The 17,225-nt window shown below is 44.8% G+C and overlaps 1 protein-coding gene across 1 annotated transcript; it reads right to left on the reverse strand.

The window, feature by feature from the left end:
- Positions 1–173: 173 nt before the first annotated feature.
- On the reverse strand, positions 174–15,313 carry LOC311116375 (protein GPR108-like; the record flags this gene model as incomplete). Its single annotated transcript, XM_084191456.1, is given in 18 exon segments — positions 174–299; positions 466–540; positions 542–550; positions 843–892; positions 1,049–1,092; positions 3,566–3,696; positions 3,875–3,992; positions 4,770–4,843; positions 5,077–5,152; positions 7,295–7,428; positions 7,535–7,636; positions 7,829–7,891; positions 8,073–8,455; positions 10,515–10,594; positions 10,691–10,776; positions 12,749–12,799; positions 12,897–13,007; positions 15,047–15,313. Coding segments are annotated over 18 exon segments (1,806 nt in total). The 5' UTR covers positions 15,140–15,313.
- Positions 15,314–17,225: the final 1,912 nt, after the last annotated feature.

A 17,225-nucleotide genomic window follows, 5' to 3' on the forward strand; every position in this document is an offset into this window, starting at 1 on the left:
AACAGAGAGAGAGAGAGAGAGAGAGGGAGAGAGGGTTAGAGATAGAGGTAGAGAACAGAGAGAGGGAGAGAGAGAACAGAGAGAGGGTTAGAGATAGTTTCATACTGAACACATTCCATTTTTAAACATCCCAAATGCTACCTCACAAAAAAAAACGACACTCTCTCGCTCTCTTACACTTCATCGATCTCTATGTCCTCCTCATCCAGGGGCAGCTGGAGGTAGGGGTTGTTGGAAGCAGGGCGGAACTTATACCCCGTCAACACAAAGAAGATCAGAGTAGACACCTCCACTAAGAACTAGAGAGAGGGGGGGGGGGGGGGTTAGGAGGAGCAGGTGGGGATAAAGAGGGAAAATAAATAAAGCATTTAGACAATCTCTAAAAACAATGAAGAAATGGCTATAATCAGTGTCAGAGGTTCACAGTGTGACATCATCAGAAGTGGACGGTGATGGGTGTCTCACCTCGTAACACCACTGCCATTGGAAAGGCACTGTCACCTTCAGCAGGATGGCTATGATCCTCGTGAAGTAGATATAAACATACTATCTACAGATGGAGGAGGGATGGATGGATGGATGGAGATAGGGAGAGGGAGGGAGAGATGGATGGAGGGAGGGAGGGAGGGAGGGAGGGAGGGAGAGAGAGAGAGGGAGGGATGGATGGAGGGAGAGAGAGAGAGGGAGGGATGGATGGAGGGAGATAGGGAGGGAGGGAGGGAGAGAGAGGGAGGGATGAGGGAGAGAGTAGGAGAGATTACCCATCCTGACATCTTTCAGAATTTACACAGAAAAATAAGTTAGAATTCAAAATATCAGCGAGGAAGAGAGAGTCTCCTCACCATGACGTAGTAATGTCTGAACAGCTTGAGTTTCTCCAGGTTCATGGCAGCTGAGGGAAACAGAGAGACAGTATCACTACAGAAAACTACAGGGGAACACAGCACCAACTACAAGGTTCAAAACACTCAACTATACTTTACTAAGCTACAGTTATTAACCACTGCTAACTGTCCATGAACTGTATCCCTCCCTGTAGATGGCTCACCTTTCCCATCAGTGCTGGAAGCCTCTTGCAGGTGACGAATAGACCTGCAAACACACACACACACACACACACACACACACATTATCCTCTGATGGCCCGTCAGGGAGGGAGAAGCACCCTTCTCAAACCCAACAGTAATTTGCCCTTCCCGGTTATACTGCCAACAAGGCAGATGCATTGTTCAGAAATTAAATGTTGGAATGTTCTAAGTAGCTGTCGATGGGAAAGCAGATAAAACACAGAAGCATTTGAATCAAGAACAAACAACAATTTGACCTGTTACAGTGTGAATCCTAAGTCAATACTCCACCTGCTTGACATACACCACTCTGTTTGAGTCGACTTGGCCATCGGCTATAAACAGGGCATCCGGCTCACACCCAGGAGGCAGCCCGGTTTCAAAACGAATGCAATTCATTTTAACGGTGCAAACTCCACAGCCAGCTGAAACTAACATTAAACCCTAATACTAACCATATAACAGGCAAAGAGGATGCCTCCACAACAGATGAGGTCAACATCTCCTACTAACAGTATACTGACCATACAACAGGGAAGAGGAAAGCTCCACAGCAGATGAGGTCAACCAGGAACAACATCTCCTACTAACAGTATACTGACCATACAACAGGGAAGAGGAAAGCTCCACAGCAGATGAGGTCAACCAGGAACAACATCTCCTACTAACAGTATACTGACCATACAACAGGGAAGAGGAAAGCTCCACAGCAGATGAGGTCAACCAGGAACAACATCTCCTACTAACAGTATACTGACCATACAACAGGGAAGAGGAAAGCTCCACAGCAGATGAGGTCAACTAGGAACAACATCTCCTACTAACAGTATACTGACCATACAACAGGGAAGAGGAAAGCTCCACAGCAGATGAGGTCAACCAGGAACAACATCTCCTACTAACAGTATACTGACCATACAACAGGGAAGAGGAAATCTCCACAGCAGATGAGGTCAACTAGGAACAACATCTCCTACTAAACAGTATACTGACCATACAACAGGGAAGAGGAAAGCTCCACAGCAGATGAGGTCAACCAGGAACAACATCTCCTACTAACAGTATACTGACCATACAACAGGGAAGAGGAAAGCTCCACAGCAGATGAGGTCAACTAGGAACAACATATCCTACTAACAGTATACTGACCATACAACAGGGAAGAGGAAAGCTCCACAGCAGATGAGGTCAACTAGGAACAACAACCCATACTAACAGTATACTGACCATACAACAGTGAAGAGGATGCCTCCACAACAGATGAGGTCAACTAGGAACAACATCTCCTACTAACAGTATACTGACCATACAACAGGGAAGAGGATGCCTCCACAACAGATGAGGTCAACTAGGAACAACATCTCCTACTAACAGTATACTGACCATACAACAGGGAAGAGGAAAGTCTCCTGAGTGGCGCAGTGGTCTAAGGCACTGCATCGCAGTGCTAACTGTGCCACTAGAGATCCTGGTTCGAATCCAGGCTCTGTCGCCGCCGGCCGCGACCGGGAGACTCATGGCCGGCGCACAATTGGCCCAGCGTCGTCCAGGGTAGGGGAGGGAATGGCCGGCAGGGATGTAGCTCAGTTGATAGAGCATGGCGTTTGCAACGCCAGGGTTGTGGGTTCGCTTCCCACGGGGGGCCAGTATAAAAAAAATATGTATTCACTAACTGTAAGTCGCTCTGGATAAGAGCGTCTGCTAAATGACTAAAATGTAAAATGTAATGTAAAATGAAAGCTCCACAGCAGATGAGGTCAACTAGGAACAACATCTCCTACTAACAGTATACTGACCATACAACAGGGAAGAGGAAAGCTCCACAGCAGATGAGGTCAACTAGGAACAACATCTCCTACTAACAGTATACTGACCATACAACAGGGAAAAGGATGCCTCCACAACAGATGAGGTCAACTAGGAACAACATCTCCTACTAACAGTATACTGACCATACAACAGGGAAGAGGATGCCTCCACAACAGATGAGGTCAACCAGGAACAACATCTCCTACTAACAGTATACTGACCATACAACAGGGAAGAGGAAAGCTCCACAGCAGATGAGGTCAACTAGGAACAACATCTCCTACTAACAGTATACTGACCATACAACAGGGAAGAGGAAAGCTCCACAGCAGATGAGGTCAACCAGGAACAACATCTCCTACTAACAGTATACTGACCATACAACAGGGAAGAGGAAAGCTCCACAGCAGATGAGGTCAACTAGGAACAACATCTCCTACTAACAGTATACTGACCATACAACAGGGAAAAGGATGCCTCCACAACAGATGAGGTCAACTAGGAACAACATCTCCTACTAACAGTATACTGACCATACAACAGGGAAGAGGAACGCTCCACAGCAGATGAGGTCAACTAGGAACAACATCTCCTACTAACAGTATACTGACCATACAACAGGGAAGAGGAAAGCTCCACAGCAGATGAGGTCAACTAGGAACAACATCTCCTACTAACAGTATACTGACCATACAACAGGGAAGAGGATAGCTCCACAGCAGATGAGGTCAACCAGGAACAGAACCTCCTTCCACAGGGCATACTCACTAGAGCCCTCCTCTGTAGACTCTATTATGATGTAGGCTATGTTGGCCAGAACCTAGGAGAGGAAGGAGAGATTTAGAGAGAGGAGGGGGGAGGGGGGAGATTCAGAGAGTCAAAACTGTTGGAAGTTTGCCAGAGATTTAGAAGAATACATCACTAAATGTATCTTAGTCAGATCATTGGTTAATGAGTATACTTGTAGAGGGAGGACAATGCAACCCCCCCAGGTGTACCTGTAGAGGGAGGACAATCATGAAGATCTTCTTCTCCTTGTCTGACAGGATGTATTTAACGAAGGCCCAGCCAGTACCAATCAACGCCAGAGTAATGAACAGCAGAGCGCCCTTCAACCTGCACACAACACACACACACGTTATATTACACACAACACACACACGTTATATTACACACAACACACACACACACACGTAACAGACAAAACACACACACATAGACAAAACACACACATCCATTCTGTTTTACTCATTTCATATGTATATACTGTATTCTACTGTATTCTAGTCAATGCCACTCAGACATTGCTCGTCCTAATATTTATATATTTCTTTAATTCCATTCTTTTACTTTTAGATGTGTGTATTGTTGTGAATTGTTAGATACTACTGCACTGTTGGAGCTAGGAACACAAGCATTTCGCTGCACCCGCAATAACATCTGCGAAACATGTGTATGTGATATTACATATACACGTATGAAACAGACACACACACTCATCCATCCATATTATACACACACACACAGATGCATGGGCACAACTTTGGTTTTTAGAAGTGGGTGGGGGGGGGGGGACGTCAGTATTATTAGATGTTTATCCAGTTGGATATAAACACTCCAAAACAGCCAACCCGACCGCGTGGAGGCGTCCGCATGGTCCTAAAGCACACCGCTGCCTCGTTTTGTATCACATTCCAATTATAAAACTCTGGGGGGGGGGCAAAAACGGCATTTCAGAATATGTGTGTGGGGGGGGGGGGGGGGGGAACGGATGGACGGACGGACGGACATGTCCTCCCCGTCCCCAGTGAAAGTTGCGTCCCTACACAGATGTATCATTCACACACACACACACCAGAAATGTGACCAGAGTGAAACAGAAGCCAGACTCACAGGTGAGTGATGTAGTACATGACAGCCCAGCCCTCAATGGGGTGTCCCTCGGTGTTGATGAAGTGGTAGTTGATCTGACAGAGAGAGAAAGAGCAACATTCTATAGGATATTACATCATAGGCCATAGTCATTTAGTGGGGTTGGTTAGGTGGAGGATGTATGTGGAGGTCTGCGTGAGTATTTGGGTTTCTCTGTGTGTGTTTCTCTCTCTGTGTGTGTGTGTGTGTGTGGAGGTCAGTATCTGTGTGTGTCTACATGTGTGTCCACGTGTGTGTGTGTGTCCACGTGTGTGTGGGTTGTACTCACGCTGTGGAAGACCAGGGAGATGGACTTGGTGAAGGCCAGAGCTGCCATCAGCCAGTGGATCTTAAACACACTGTACCTACAGAGAGAGAGAGGAGAGAGAGAGAGGACAAGAGAGAGAGAGGAGAGAGGGAGAGAGGACAAGAGAGAGAGAGAGAGGAAGAGAGGACGAGAGAGGAGAGGAAGAGAGGACAAGAGAGGATAGCAGAGGAGGAGGAGAAGAGGGGAGAGGGTTATTAACTGCTAGTGTGTGTGTGTGTGTGTGTGTGTGTGTGTGTACCTGCTGCTTCATCAGTGTGTACACCCAGAACATAGCTGCTACAGGTAAAAACCCTGTGTGTGTCAGGGTTTCCATTAGCTGGTATTTGATGGCTTTTGTCCGATCAAATAAAATTGTAGCCGGCCAAACACACTATACCAGGGCTGCCAGTCATACACCCTTCAGCACCGCCCTCTTCTCTCACTGCCTTGTGAGCTGCTGAGAGAGAGAGAGAGAGAGAGACAGAGAGAGAGAGAGAGAGAGAGAGAGAGAGAGGGAGACAGAGACAGAGAGAGACAGAGAGAGAGAGAGAGACAGAGAGAGAGAGAGAGAGAGAGAGAGAGAGAGAGAGAGAGAGAGAGAGAGAGAGAGAGACAGAGAGAGACAGAGAGACAGAGAGACAGAGAGAGCACCTTGGGTACTGTTGATTGTCAAGATGGAGGCCTCTTTCGTTGCAGTTCAACGAAGAGTAGAGAGTAGGCCTATAGGGAAAAGCCTACAAGGGGAATGTCCTCCATACGGACAAGTTTACCGTGCAACTCGCTATTCAGGTAGGATGCAATTTTGAAACTTTAATGCATTTATTTTTTCATATTTAGAATTTGTTTTATCATTAGTGTTACTGTATATCATTGATGTTATTGTGGCCTATTGATTATATATTTATTATTATTTATGTTGTAAAATAAACATCATTAGCCTATTGCTGTCATTTGTTGGGTACGGTAGGCACTAGCCTTTCTTGGTAATTGCTACAATACAGCCTGTTCCAAACTTCTGTGACGGTTTCAACTATTTGCAAGTGTTTTGCTTCATTCTGTTGAGCCATTTCCTTTGGCCAAATTAAAGTCGTGTTTGCCGCAATATAATATCCTGTTTGTATTTTCCCTATAAAAACAACGGCTTGACCTTTGACATGACCCTAATAAAGTTGCCAACTTTTGTAAAGGTTGGGTGTGGTTATTCTCCTATGATCCTGCAGGCCTGTGATATGAAGGCAGTACGCAGCAGCGCTCCAACTGACTGACTGTCCAACTTGAGGTTAGGAAGAGAGTTACTCCTATAATTTAACAATATAATACTCATGTTTATAAAAAATATATATATTCTGATCGAAGATGAACGAATTAGCCTTCTCCTGTATGCCTATATGTAATAATACATCAAAATATATTTTTAAAAAAAATGTGGGGGTGGTTATATTTGTCTGTTAATTGTGGGCGTTTCTTGTCCAAGTGTGTAATGGAAATGTGTTACTTATCCCGACTCCCCCCTGAGACACCCGCAGGGAGTGGGGTCACTGCAAGGGACACCATTGTCCAGCACCCCTGGAGCAATTGGGGATAAGTGCCTTGCTCAAGGGCACAGCGACAGATTTTTGTTTACCTTGTCGGCTCCAGGAACCAAACGAGCAACCTTTCGGTAACTGGGCCAAAACGTTCTAACCTCCAAGCTACCTCCCATCCCGTTTAGCAGAGAAGGATAAATAAACGCATGTTGGTGTCGTAGCATGCCGCTGGCATCTCTCTCTCTCTGGGGCAAGGCCTAAGCTTCTCTTCCTTTAGACACATTTATTATATAAATATCATACATCCTATAGGCATATACATGTAATGCCCTGAAGCATTTAGTGCTCAAATCTCTGACAGCTGAACCATGAGGTGGACAATTATTGTGTTAGGAAAGCCTAAAAAACAAACAAACAAACAAAAAAAGCTATAACGTTTAGCCAATGCTACACATCAAAACACAAGGTCTTTCTGTAATTGGTTACAGGCTGTTTTTAAAGGACATGTAAATGTGGCCAACATCCCTGGTTTGTTGCTGGTGCTGGATGCGTGGCTGGACACCCTAATGGGTTACGGCACCACCCCAATGCAATATGGATGTCCGATAAACGTACATCTTCCCGGTCACTTGTCCGGCGCCAGGTTTTCCTATTAGAAACCCTGGTGTGGGTACCTGTGCTTCAGCAGTGTGTAGACCCAGACCATGGCTATAATGAAGAAGACTCCAGCCATGAAGATGTAGAGATGGGGGAGAGGGATCTCTGCTGCCGACAGGTAACCTCCTGGGTTCTTCTCCGTCACCTCCACCTGGACACGGACACACACGTCATCATATTACACAAAGAAGTGCGAACACAATATATAACACACATACACACAAATCACACACAAGGTAACGCAGTACACCACTCACGTTGAGATTGAAGGGGTGGTTGATGCCTGGCAGAATGTTGTCACAGTAGTGGAAGTTGAGGTTGTACAGGCCCTCATCCAACTGGCCAATCACCATGTGGAACTGTGGAGAGGGAGGGGCCACGGTCATAAACACACAGCAGTTTGAAGGTTGAACAATGTTGTGTGGAAAACTAAAAGCTGTGGAAAGGTTGGAGAATTATTTGAGAATGTCTGTAAAAAAGGTTGTTTTAAGGTTGTCGATTGAAGGTATTTAAACGTTGTGTAAAGGTTGTGTGAAGGTTAGTGGACTCACGCTGAAGCTGTACGAGCCGTTGATTTTCTGCACATCCAGAGTCAGCCCGTTGATCCGCCCCACCTGGAGAAACATAGATGTTAAACACACAGAGACACACACACACACACACACACACACACACACAGAGACACAGACACACACGCAGAGAGAGACACAGACACACACACAGAGAGACACACAGAGAGACACACACAGAGACACATACACAGAGAGACACACAGAGAGACACACAGAGACACACCTGGTTGGTAGGTTTTTTAGTCTCCATTTTGCTCAACTCTGCCTTTCCTTCTTTCTCCTCCTTGGGTTCTGGCTTCTCTTCCTCCTTCTTCCCCTCTTGCATCACTCCATCTTTCTTTTCCTCCTTCCCCTCTTGCATCACTCCATCTTTCTTTTCCTCCTTCCCCTCTTGCATCACTCCATCTTTCTTTTCCTCCTTCCCATCTTGCATCACTCCATCTTTCTTTTCCTCCTTCCCATCTTGCATCACTCCATCTTTCTTTTCCTCCTTCCCCTCTTTCATCACTCCATCTTTCTTTTCTTCCTCCACTTTCTTTACATCTTTCTTCTGTTCTTTCACCTTCACGTCCTCAGGGGCCTCTACCGCTCTTCTTCTCCTGGAACCTGAACACACAGCCAATCAGAAGACAGCACATAATGATGATGATGATGCAACGTGAATCCTGTGTAGCTCAGTTGGTAGAGCATGGCGTTTGCAACGCCAGGGTTGTGGGTTCGTTTCCCACGGGGGGCCAGTATGAAAAAATATAAAAATAAAATACAATGTATGCACTCACCAACTGTAAGTCGCTCTGGATAAGAGTGTCTGCTAAATCACTAAAATGTCTAAAATGTGAATAAATGGAACGTGAATAAACGCTAACCTTGATACTCTTTAGTCAGGTTATATAACGACAACACTACTCTTTAGTCAGCTTATATAATAGACAGCAATACTCTTTAGTCAGGTTATATAACGACAACACTACTCTTTAGTCAGGTTATATAACGACAACACTACTCTTTAGTCAGGTTATATAACGACAACACTACTCTTTAGTCAGGTTATATAACGACAACACTACTCTTTAGTCAGGTTATATAATAGACAACACTACTCTTTAGTCAGGTTATATAACGACAACACTACTCTTTAGTCAGCTTATATAATAGACAGCACTACTCTTTAGTCAGGTTATATAACGACAACACTACTCTTTAGTCAGGTTATATAACGACAACACTACTCTTTAGTCAGGTTATATAACGACAACACTACTCTTTAGTCAGGTTATATAACGACAACACTACTCTTTAGTCAGGTTATATAACGACAACACTACTCTTTAGTCAGGTTATATAACGACAACACTACTCTTTAGTCAGGTTATATAACGACAACACTACTCTTTAGTCAGGATATATAACGACAACACTACTCTTTAGTCAGGTTATATAACGACAACACTACTCTTTAGTCAGGTTATATAACGACAACACTACTCTTTAGTCAGGTTATTTAACGACAACACTACTCTTTAGTCAGGTTATATAATAGACAACACTACTCTTTAGTCAGGTTATATAATAGACAACACTACTCTTTAGTCAGGTTATTTAACGACAACACTACTCTTTAGTCAGGTTATATAATAGACAACACTACTCTTTAGTCAGGTTATATAACGACAACACTACTCTTTAGTCAGGTTATATAACGACAACACTACTCTTTAGTCAGGTTATTTAACGACAACACTACTCTTTAGTCAGGTTATATAATAGACAACACTACTCTTTAGTCAGGTTATATAACGACAACACTACTCTTTAGTCAGGTTATATAACGACAACACTACTCTTTAGTCAGGTTATATAACGACAACACTACTCTTTAGTCAGGTTATATAACGACAACACTACTCTTTAGTCAGGATATATAACGACAACACTACTCTTTAGTCAGGTTATATAATAGACAACACTACTCTTTAGTAAGGAATTTTATAAGGGAAAAGATTTGTTTTGGGAATTTTCGTAATACTTTCAATATCATTAATGTCCATGTTGGTTCTATTCCTGGAAATGCCCTTGTTCGGAGCAAAGGATCCCAATTTCAAACTCCCAAAAAGTGTTTAGAATTCTATAAACTGGCAATAATGAATATTAACTGACAAAATATTGTGTGTAGTTTCTTGCAATAGCCCTCTGGGATTTTAAAGAATATTTCTAATCAAAACTTTGATTCCTAAAAGAGGTGTCCAGAGATTGTCAACTCCCTCAGATTTGTCTAAAATCCTAAATGAATCAGGAATGAGCAGGGGCAGCTAAACCATAAGGACCCCTTTTTATGTCCTCATTACATGTAGTGCAGCAAGACCACTCATAGTCTATAAAGTTCAGAATGTTCTGTACACTCAGTGTATATATTTCAAATTAATATTAAGACAAATATTTGTGGGGGGGAAAAAGTTGAGATTGTCCCATCTTTCAAGTATCTCTGAGCTCTAAAACAGCAACATTTTCTCTCAGCCTCATGGCAAAATGTGTAAAATATTATGAGATTAGCTATAAAACAACACATTTTTCTCTGCACCATGGCAACAACCCCCACCCCTCCGGAACTGCGCTACGCCACTGCTATCGTACTGCGTTGTATTGAAGGGAGGTGTCTAGTGCCGACCTGAGTCTTTATTGAGTGTCTTGTTTGTCTTCAGCTTGGTCAAGACGCTGTCCTGGTCTCCATAAGACTTCACATTGACTCTACAGGAGAGAGGAGGACACACAGTTCATGTATTCACTAGGCACAAAAACACAGCTGATTTGATCCCTCTCACCCACACAGACAGACAACCCTACCTGAGGTTGTTGGTGTCAATGAGGAAGAGGAAGAGGGGCTCATCGCTGTTTTGTTTGCTGAGTGGACACACCTCCGTTTCCTCCGCCTGGAGAACAAACATTACAACACAACCTTTATAAGCATTACCCTATCATAACCTTTTAGAAACATTACAACACAACCTTTATAAGCATAACCTTACCATAACCTTTTAGAAACATTACAACACAACCTTCTATAAGCATAACCTTACCATAACCTTTTAGAAACATTACTACACATCTTTCTATAAGCATTACCTTCCCATAACCTTTTAGAAACATTACAACAACATTCCATTAGGCCTATATGAATCCTACCTTTGAAGCACATCTCATGAACAGCAGATCCTTATCCTTTTCCTTTCTTCCTGGGCCAATCAGATGAGCCTAGACCTACTGTCAAGTTACCAGGTTGCTAGGTAACATGACTCAACAACCTTGTTTGTTATCAAAACAATAATAAGCGGTACGGGAAAAGTTTTTTTTTTTTTTTAACGGCTCTTGACATGGTTTGTGAAATTATATCAAAATGGCGCAGGAAGAAAAAAAGTTGCTCCAGTAATATGAGTCATATTTTGAACCGTTTGATCTAGAGAAGCCGTTTTCTTTGCTGTAAAGCTGCTTGACTGTTGCGGAGCGGTTTTTCCTCTCTGGGATCGCTGCGAGGCAGCGAACTTGCAAAGCCTATCAGACTGGCGTGGCCTGTGCTCTTAGTTATACCAGGGATGAAACCATACACAACGTATCATCTTTGCTCGCTCTGCATACTGCTCCGATGTATCAAATGTACAAGTGTTACAGCAGAAGACTGATCTGGGTCTGCATCCCCTCTTGCCATCATGGCTACATTATATTTAAAGAACTGATGGAGGAATAGATTACAGCTGATATTCACATGAAAGTGAAGTGGACATTGTTGGAACGGCACATAAGAGACTAAATGTGGTAGCATCATATGAAACGGTACTATGGTATTCTAAAATGTTGGTATCATAAGTATCATGATGTTTTGGTACCGTGATATTACCGTGGTACCGGTATATCGTGCAACACTACTACTGATAGTAAAACATAATGTATCACCTAGCATATCTACTGATAGTAAAACATAATGTATCACCTAGCATATCTACTGATAGTAAAACATAATGTATCACCTAGCATATCTACTGATAGTAAAACATAATGTATCATGCTCTATCTACTGATAGTAAAACATAATGTATCATGCTCTATCTACTGATAGTAAAACATAATGTATCACCTAGCATATCTACTGATAGTAAAACATAATGTATCACCTAGCATACAGTGCATTTGTAAAGTATTCAGACCCCTTCACTTTCTCCACATTTTGTTACGTTACAGTCTTATTCTTAAAATGGATCAAATCTTTTTTTCCCCCCTCATCAATCTACACACAATACCCCATAATGACAAAGCAAAAACAGTTTATTTTTTATTGTGCAATATCTATTTAATTACTATGGACTTGCGATCTATGTAGGCAGGTAAACATGCCAAAATTAAAACAGGATGTATTTATTGATGTATCAAGATAAAATATTGTATTCAGGCAACATATGAGATGTGAATGGGCAACATTTAATTCCAAAGTGAGAGTTTATTTTCTCTCGCTTCAGAACAAATAATTTCAATACATTTTGCATCGTTTTTTCGTGGTTGCGTCATATTTCTGTTCACACTTTCCGTTGAAGTATCGATGCATGCTTCAAAATATGAACAAACGGAGTACGCATCCGAGAAGTGCCCTCCGTGCTCCGTTTCGCATACTTTGATTTGGACTCATACCCCGACCCTCCAGTGATCGGAGCACGGTAGATTGCATTTTGAGAAACACCCCAATGTCTCACACAGTAGCCTATATCTTACCTCCCTATCTACTGATAGTAAAATGTATACTATGGCATTGTTGAATAGTCGATTTTGATTGGCTGGAGGGCATTCTAGAGCGTGCACTCATTTCAGATAACAGGACAGTTGCAAAAGTGATTTGATTTGATGAGATCTACTCACTGTGTAGGACAGGACTCCATTAACACGAGACTTGGAGAGACTGAATCCCACCTAGAGAGAGAGAGCGAGAGAGAGAACAATGATACAATTCACTAACTGGAGACAACACAGCCAGAGAGAGCAAGCTGCACACACCAGTTGTTCTTACAGGGTGCTTGCCGTTGTCCTCAGGCAGTGTCAGGGAGAGAACGTTGACGTCCAGAGTTCCGTTGGCAAAGAAACCAAAGGTGTTGAGATGAACCACAAATCTCCTGTCATTCTGAAAGAGAGAGATGGGAAAGAGAGAGAGAGAGGGAGGGATGGGGGAAAGAGGGAGAGGGAGGGGCGAGAGAGAGGGCGAGAGACAGAGGGGGGAGAGAGGGCGAGAGAGAAATGACGGGGGGAGAGGGCGGGAGAGAAATGGGGGGGAGAGAGGGCGGGAGAGAAATGAGGGGGGGAGAGAGGGCGGGACAGAAATTAGAGAGAGAGAGAAGGTGGGAGAGAAATGAGGGGGAGAGAAATGGAGGGAGAGAAATGAGGGGGGAGAGAGGGCGGGAGAGAAATGGGGGGAGAGAGGGCAGGAGAGAAATGGGGGAGAGGGCGGGAGAGAAATGAGGGGGAGAGAAATGGAGGGAGAGAAATGAGGGGGGAGAGAGGGCGGGGGAGAAATTAGGGGGGAGAGAGGGCGGGAGAGAAATGGGGGAGAGGGCGGGAGAGAAATGAGGGGGAGAGAAATGAGGGGAGGAGAGGGCGGGAGAGAAATGAGGGGGGAGAGAGGGCGGGGGAGAAATTAGGGGGGAGAGAAATGGAGGGAGAGAAATGAGGGGGGGAGAGGGCGGGAGAGAAATGAGGGGGGGAGAAATGGAGGGAGATAAATGGGGAGAGAGAGATAAATGGGGAGAGAGAAATGGAAGGAGATAAATGGGGGGGAGAGAGAGGGCGGGAGAGAAATGAGGGGGGAGAGAAATGGGGGGAGAGAGGGCGGGAGAGAAATGGGGGAGAGAGGGCGGGAGAGAAATGAGGGGGAGAGAAATGGAGGGAGAGAAATGAGGGGGGGAGAAATTTGAGGGAGAGAAATGAGGGGGGAGAGAAATGAGGGGGGGAGAGAGGGCGGGAGAGAAATGAGGGGGGGAGAGAGGGCGGGAGAGAAATGAGGGGGGGGCGGGAGAGAAATTAGGGAGGAGAGAGGGCGGGAGAGAAATTAGGGGGAGAGAGGGCGGGAGAGAAATGAGGGGGGAGAAATGGAGGGAAATAAATGGGGGGGAAATGAGGGGGAGAGAAATGGGGGAGAGAAATGAGGGGGGGAGGGCGGGAGAGAAATGAGGGGGGGAGAGAGGGCGGGAGAGAAATGAGGGGGGGAGAGGGCGGGAGAGAAATGAGGGGGGGAGAGAGGGCGGGAGAGAAATGAGGGGGGGAGAAATGGAGGGAAATAAATGGGGGGGAAATGAGGGGGAGAGAAATGGGGGAGAGAAATGAGGGGGGGAGAGAGGGCGGGAGAGAAATGAGGGGGGGAGAGAGGGCGGGAGAGAAATGAGGGGGAGAGAGGGCGGGAGAGAAATGAGGGGGGAGAAATGGAGGGAAATAAATGGGGGGGAAATGAGGGGGAGAGAAATGGGGGAGAGAAATGAGGGGGGGAGGGCGGGAGAGAAATGAGGGGGGGAGAGAGGGCGGGAGAGAAATGAGGGGGGGAGAGGGCGGGAGAGAAATGAGGGGGGAGAGAGGGCGGGAGAGAAATGAGGGGGGGAGAAATGGAGGGAAATAAATGGGGGAGAGAAATGGGGGAGAGAAATGGAGGGAGATAAATGGGGGGGGGGGGGGGAGCAAGGAGTGAGGTGACATTTGTTATGAAAGTATGACAACTGTAGGATGAAAACATCAATGTGGCAAATGGATCATGAGAACACTCAGGCTGTAGTTAGTGTATCTAGCTTTTGTAGCTATCTGAATACTTTAACATCTCAGCTGATGTAACGTTAGCCAGCTAGCTAACTGACCATTTTCTAGTTGTTAAAAATCAGACACATTAAAGGTTGCCTCGCTAGCAAGCTATTTAATTAGCTAGCTATGTAATTAGCTAATAGCAGCTAGCAAACAGAGTTGCAGAAATCCCCTGACGTATGTGCTACACGTTAGCTAGCTAGCTTAGGTATGGCTGAAATGTGCAAATGAAAGTTAGCTAGCGTGATGCATTTTGAACAACTAAAATTTTTTAAACTTTGCTAGCACTATCCCCATTTCGTATATTATTGGCTATAAGTACACATTACCTGAGAACACAGACCATTAAGTAACGTTAAAGCAATATTGGTGTTATTTTACCTTTAGGGCGAGTTTGTGTCTTCTTGCTTCGCAAAAGACCAACACCAGTACGAGCACAAAAACCGCTAAACCAACGCCTCCATGTCGTCCCATGGTAGCTAACAAGCTAGCTAGCCGGCTGGTAATATGTTACAAAACTAGAGTATACCCCTATTCACTACAGAATAAATTATATTCCTTGATAACAAGTGAAAATAATCAATTTTCCAAAACTATAAAGCTCCCCTAGTTCACACTTCCTGGTCTCATTGCTACTTACACGTCATCAGGGTAACGGGTGACCACTCTGCTACGGCGCCCCCAACCGGAGGGAAGGTATAGGACGGGAGGAAACTGGTGGGTTTGATCCCACACGATGTTCTGTTATCCAGAACTGAATATCGTTTCTAGATAAATATTTAATGTTGAAAATGCATCAGTCTGGTGCAAACTGAACCAAGTCAGTTAAATGATGATGATGGTGTTGTTGATGATGACTGCACTTTGGGACCTGGGACCAAAATAATCTCATACATTTTGTTCTTTCAAGGAATACATGATTTAATGAATGAATGTGATACATGTGTTTATTTAGGGAAAGAATGTGATGAAAATGTTAAAATATTAAAACATATAGTGCATTCAGAAAGTATTCAGACCACATTTTTGTACGTTACAGCCTTATTCTAAAATGGATGAAATAAATAAAATCCTCATAAATCTACACACAATACCCCATAATGACAAAGCAAAAACAGGTTTTTTGAAATGTTTGCAAATGTATTAAAAATAAAAAATAGAAATCCTTATTTACATACGTATTCAGTCCCTTTGCTATGAGACTCAACATTTAGCTCAGGTGCATCCTCTTTCCATTGATCATCCTTGAGATGTTTCAACAACTTGATTTGAGTCCACCTCTGGTCAATTCAATTGATTGGACATGATTTGGAAAGGCACACACCTGTCTATGTAAGGTCCCGCAGTTGACAGTGCATGTCAGAGCAAAAACCAAGCCATGGGTTCGAAGGAATTGTCCGTTGAGCTCCGAGACAGGATTGTGTCGAGGCACAGATCTGGGGAAGGGTACCAAAAAATGTTTGGAACCACCAAGACTCTTCCTAGAGCTGGCCGCCCGGCCAAACTGAGCAATCGGGGGAGAAGGGCCTTGGTCAGGGAGGTGACCAAGAACCCGATGGTCACTCTGACAGGGCTCCAGAGTTCCTCTGTGGAGATGGGAGAACCTTCCAGAAGGACAACTATCTCTGCAGCACTCCACTCCTCAGTAAAAGGCACATGACTGGTTGCATCACTGCCTGGCATGGCAACTGCTCGGCCGCCGACCGCAAGGCACTACAGAGGGTAGTGCATATGGCAAGTACATCACTGGGGCCAAGCTTCCTGCCATCCAGGACCTCTATATCAGGCGGTGTCAGACGAAGGCCCTAAAAATTGTCAAAGACTCCAGCCACCCTAGTCATAGACTGTTCTCTCTGCTACCGCACGGCAAGCGGTACCGGAGTGCCAAGTCTATGTCCAAAAGGCCTAGACCTCAGACGGGGACGAAGGTTAATCTTCCAACAGGACAACGACCCTAAGCACACAGCCAAGACAACGCAGGAGTGGCTTCGGGACAAGTCTCTGAATGTCCTTGAGTGGCCCAGCCAGAGCCCGGACTTGAACCCGATCGAACATCTCTGGAGAAACATGAAAATAGCTGTGCAGAGACGCTTCTCATCCAACCTGACAGAGCTTGAGAGGATCTGCAGAGAAGAATGGGAGAAACTCCCCAAATAAAGGTGTGCTGAGCTTGTAGCTAAATACCCAAGAAGACTCAAGGCTGTAATCGCTGCCAATGGTGCTTCTACATTTTTACATTTTACATTTTAGTCATTTAGCAGACGCTCTTATCCAGAGCGACTTACAGTTAGTGAATACATATTTTTTTATACTGGCCCCCCGTGGGAATCGAACCCACAACCCTGGCGTTGCAAACGCCATGCTCTATCAACTGAGCTACATCCCTGCCGGCCATTCCCTCCCCTACCCTGGACGACACTGGGCCAATTGTGCGCCGCCCATGAGTCTCCCGGTCGCAGCCGGCTGCGACAGAGCCTGGATTCGAACCAGGATCTAGTGGCACAGTTAGCACTGTGATGCAGTGCCTTAGACCACTGCGCCACTCAGGAGTACTGAGTAA

The sequence above is a fragment of the Coregonus lavaretus genome, assembly GCF_964263955.1.
Source record: "Coregonus lavaretus genome assembly, contig: HAP1_SCAFFOLD_2019, whole genome shotgun sequence".
In the NCBI taxonomy this organism is placed as follows: domain Eukaryota; kingdom Metazoa; phylum Chordata; class Actinopteri; order Salmoniformes; family Salmonidae; genus Coregonus; species Coregonus lavaretus.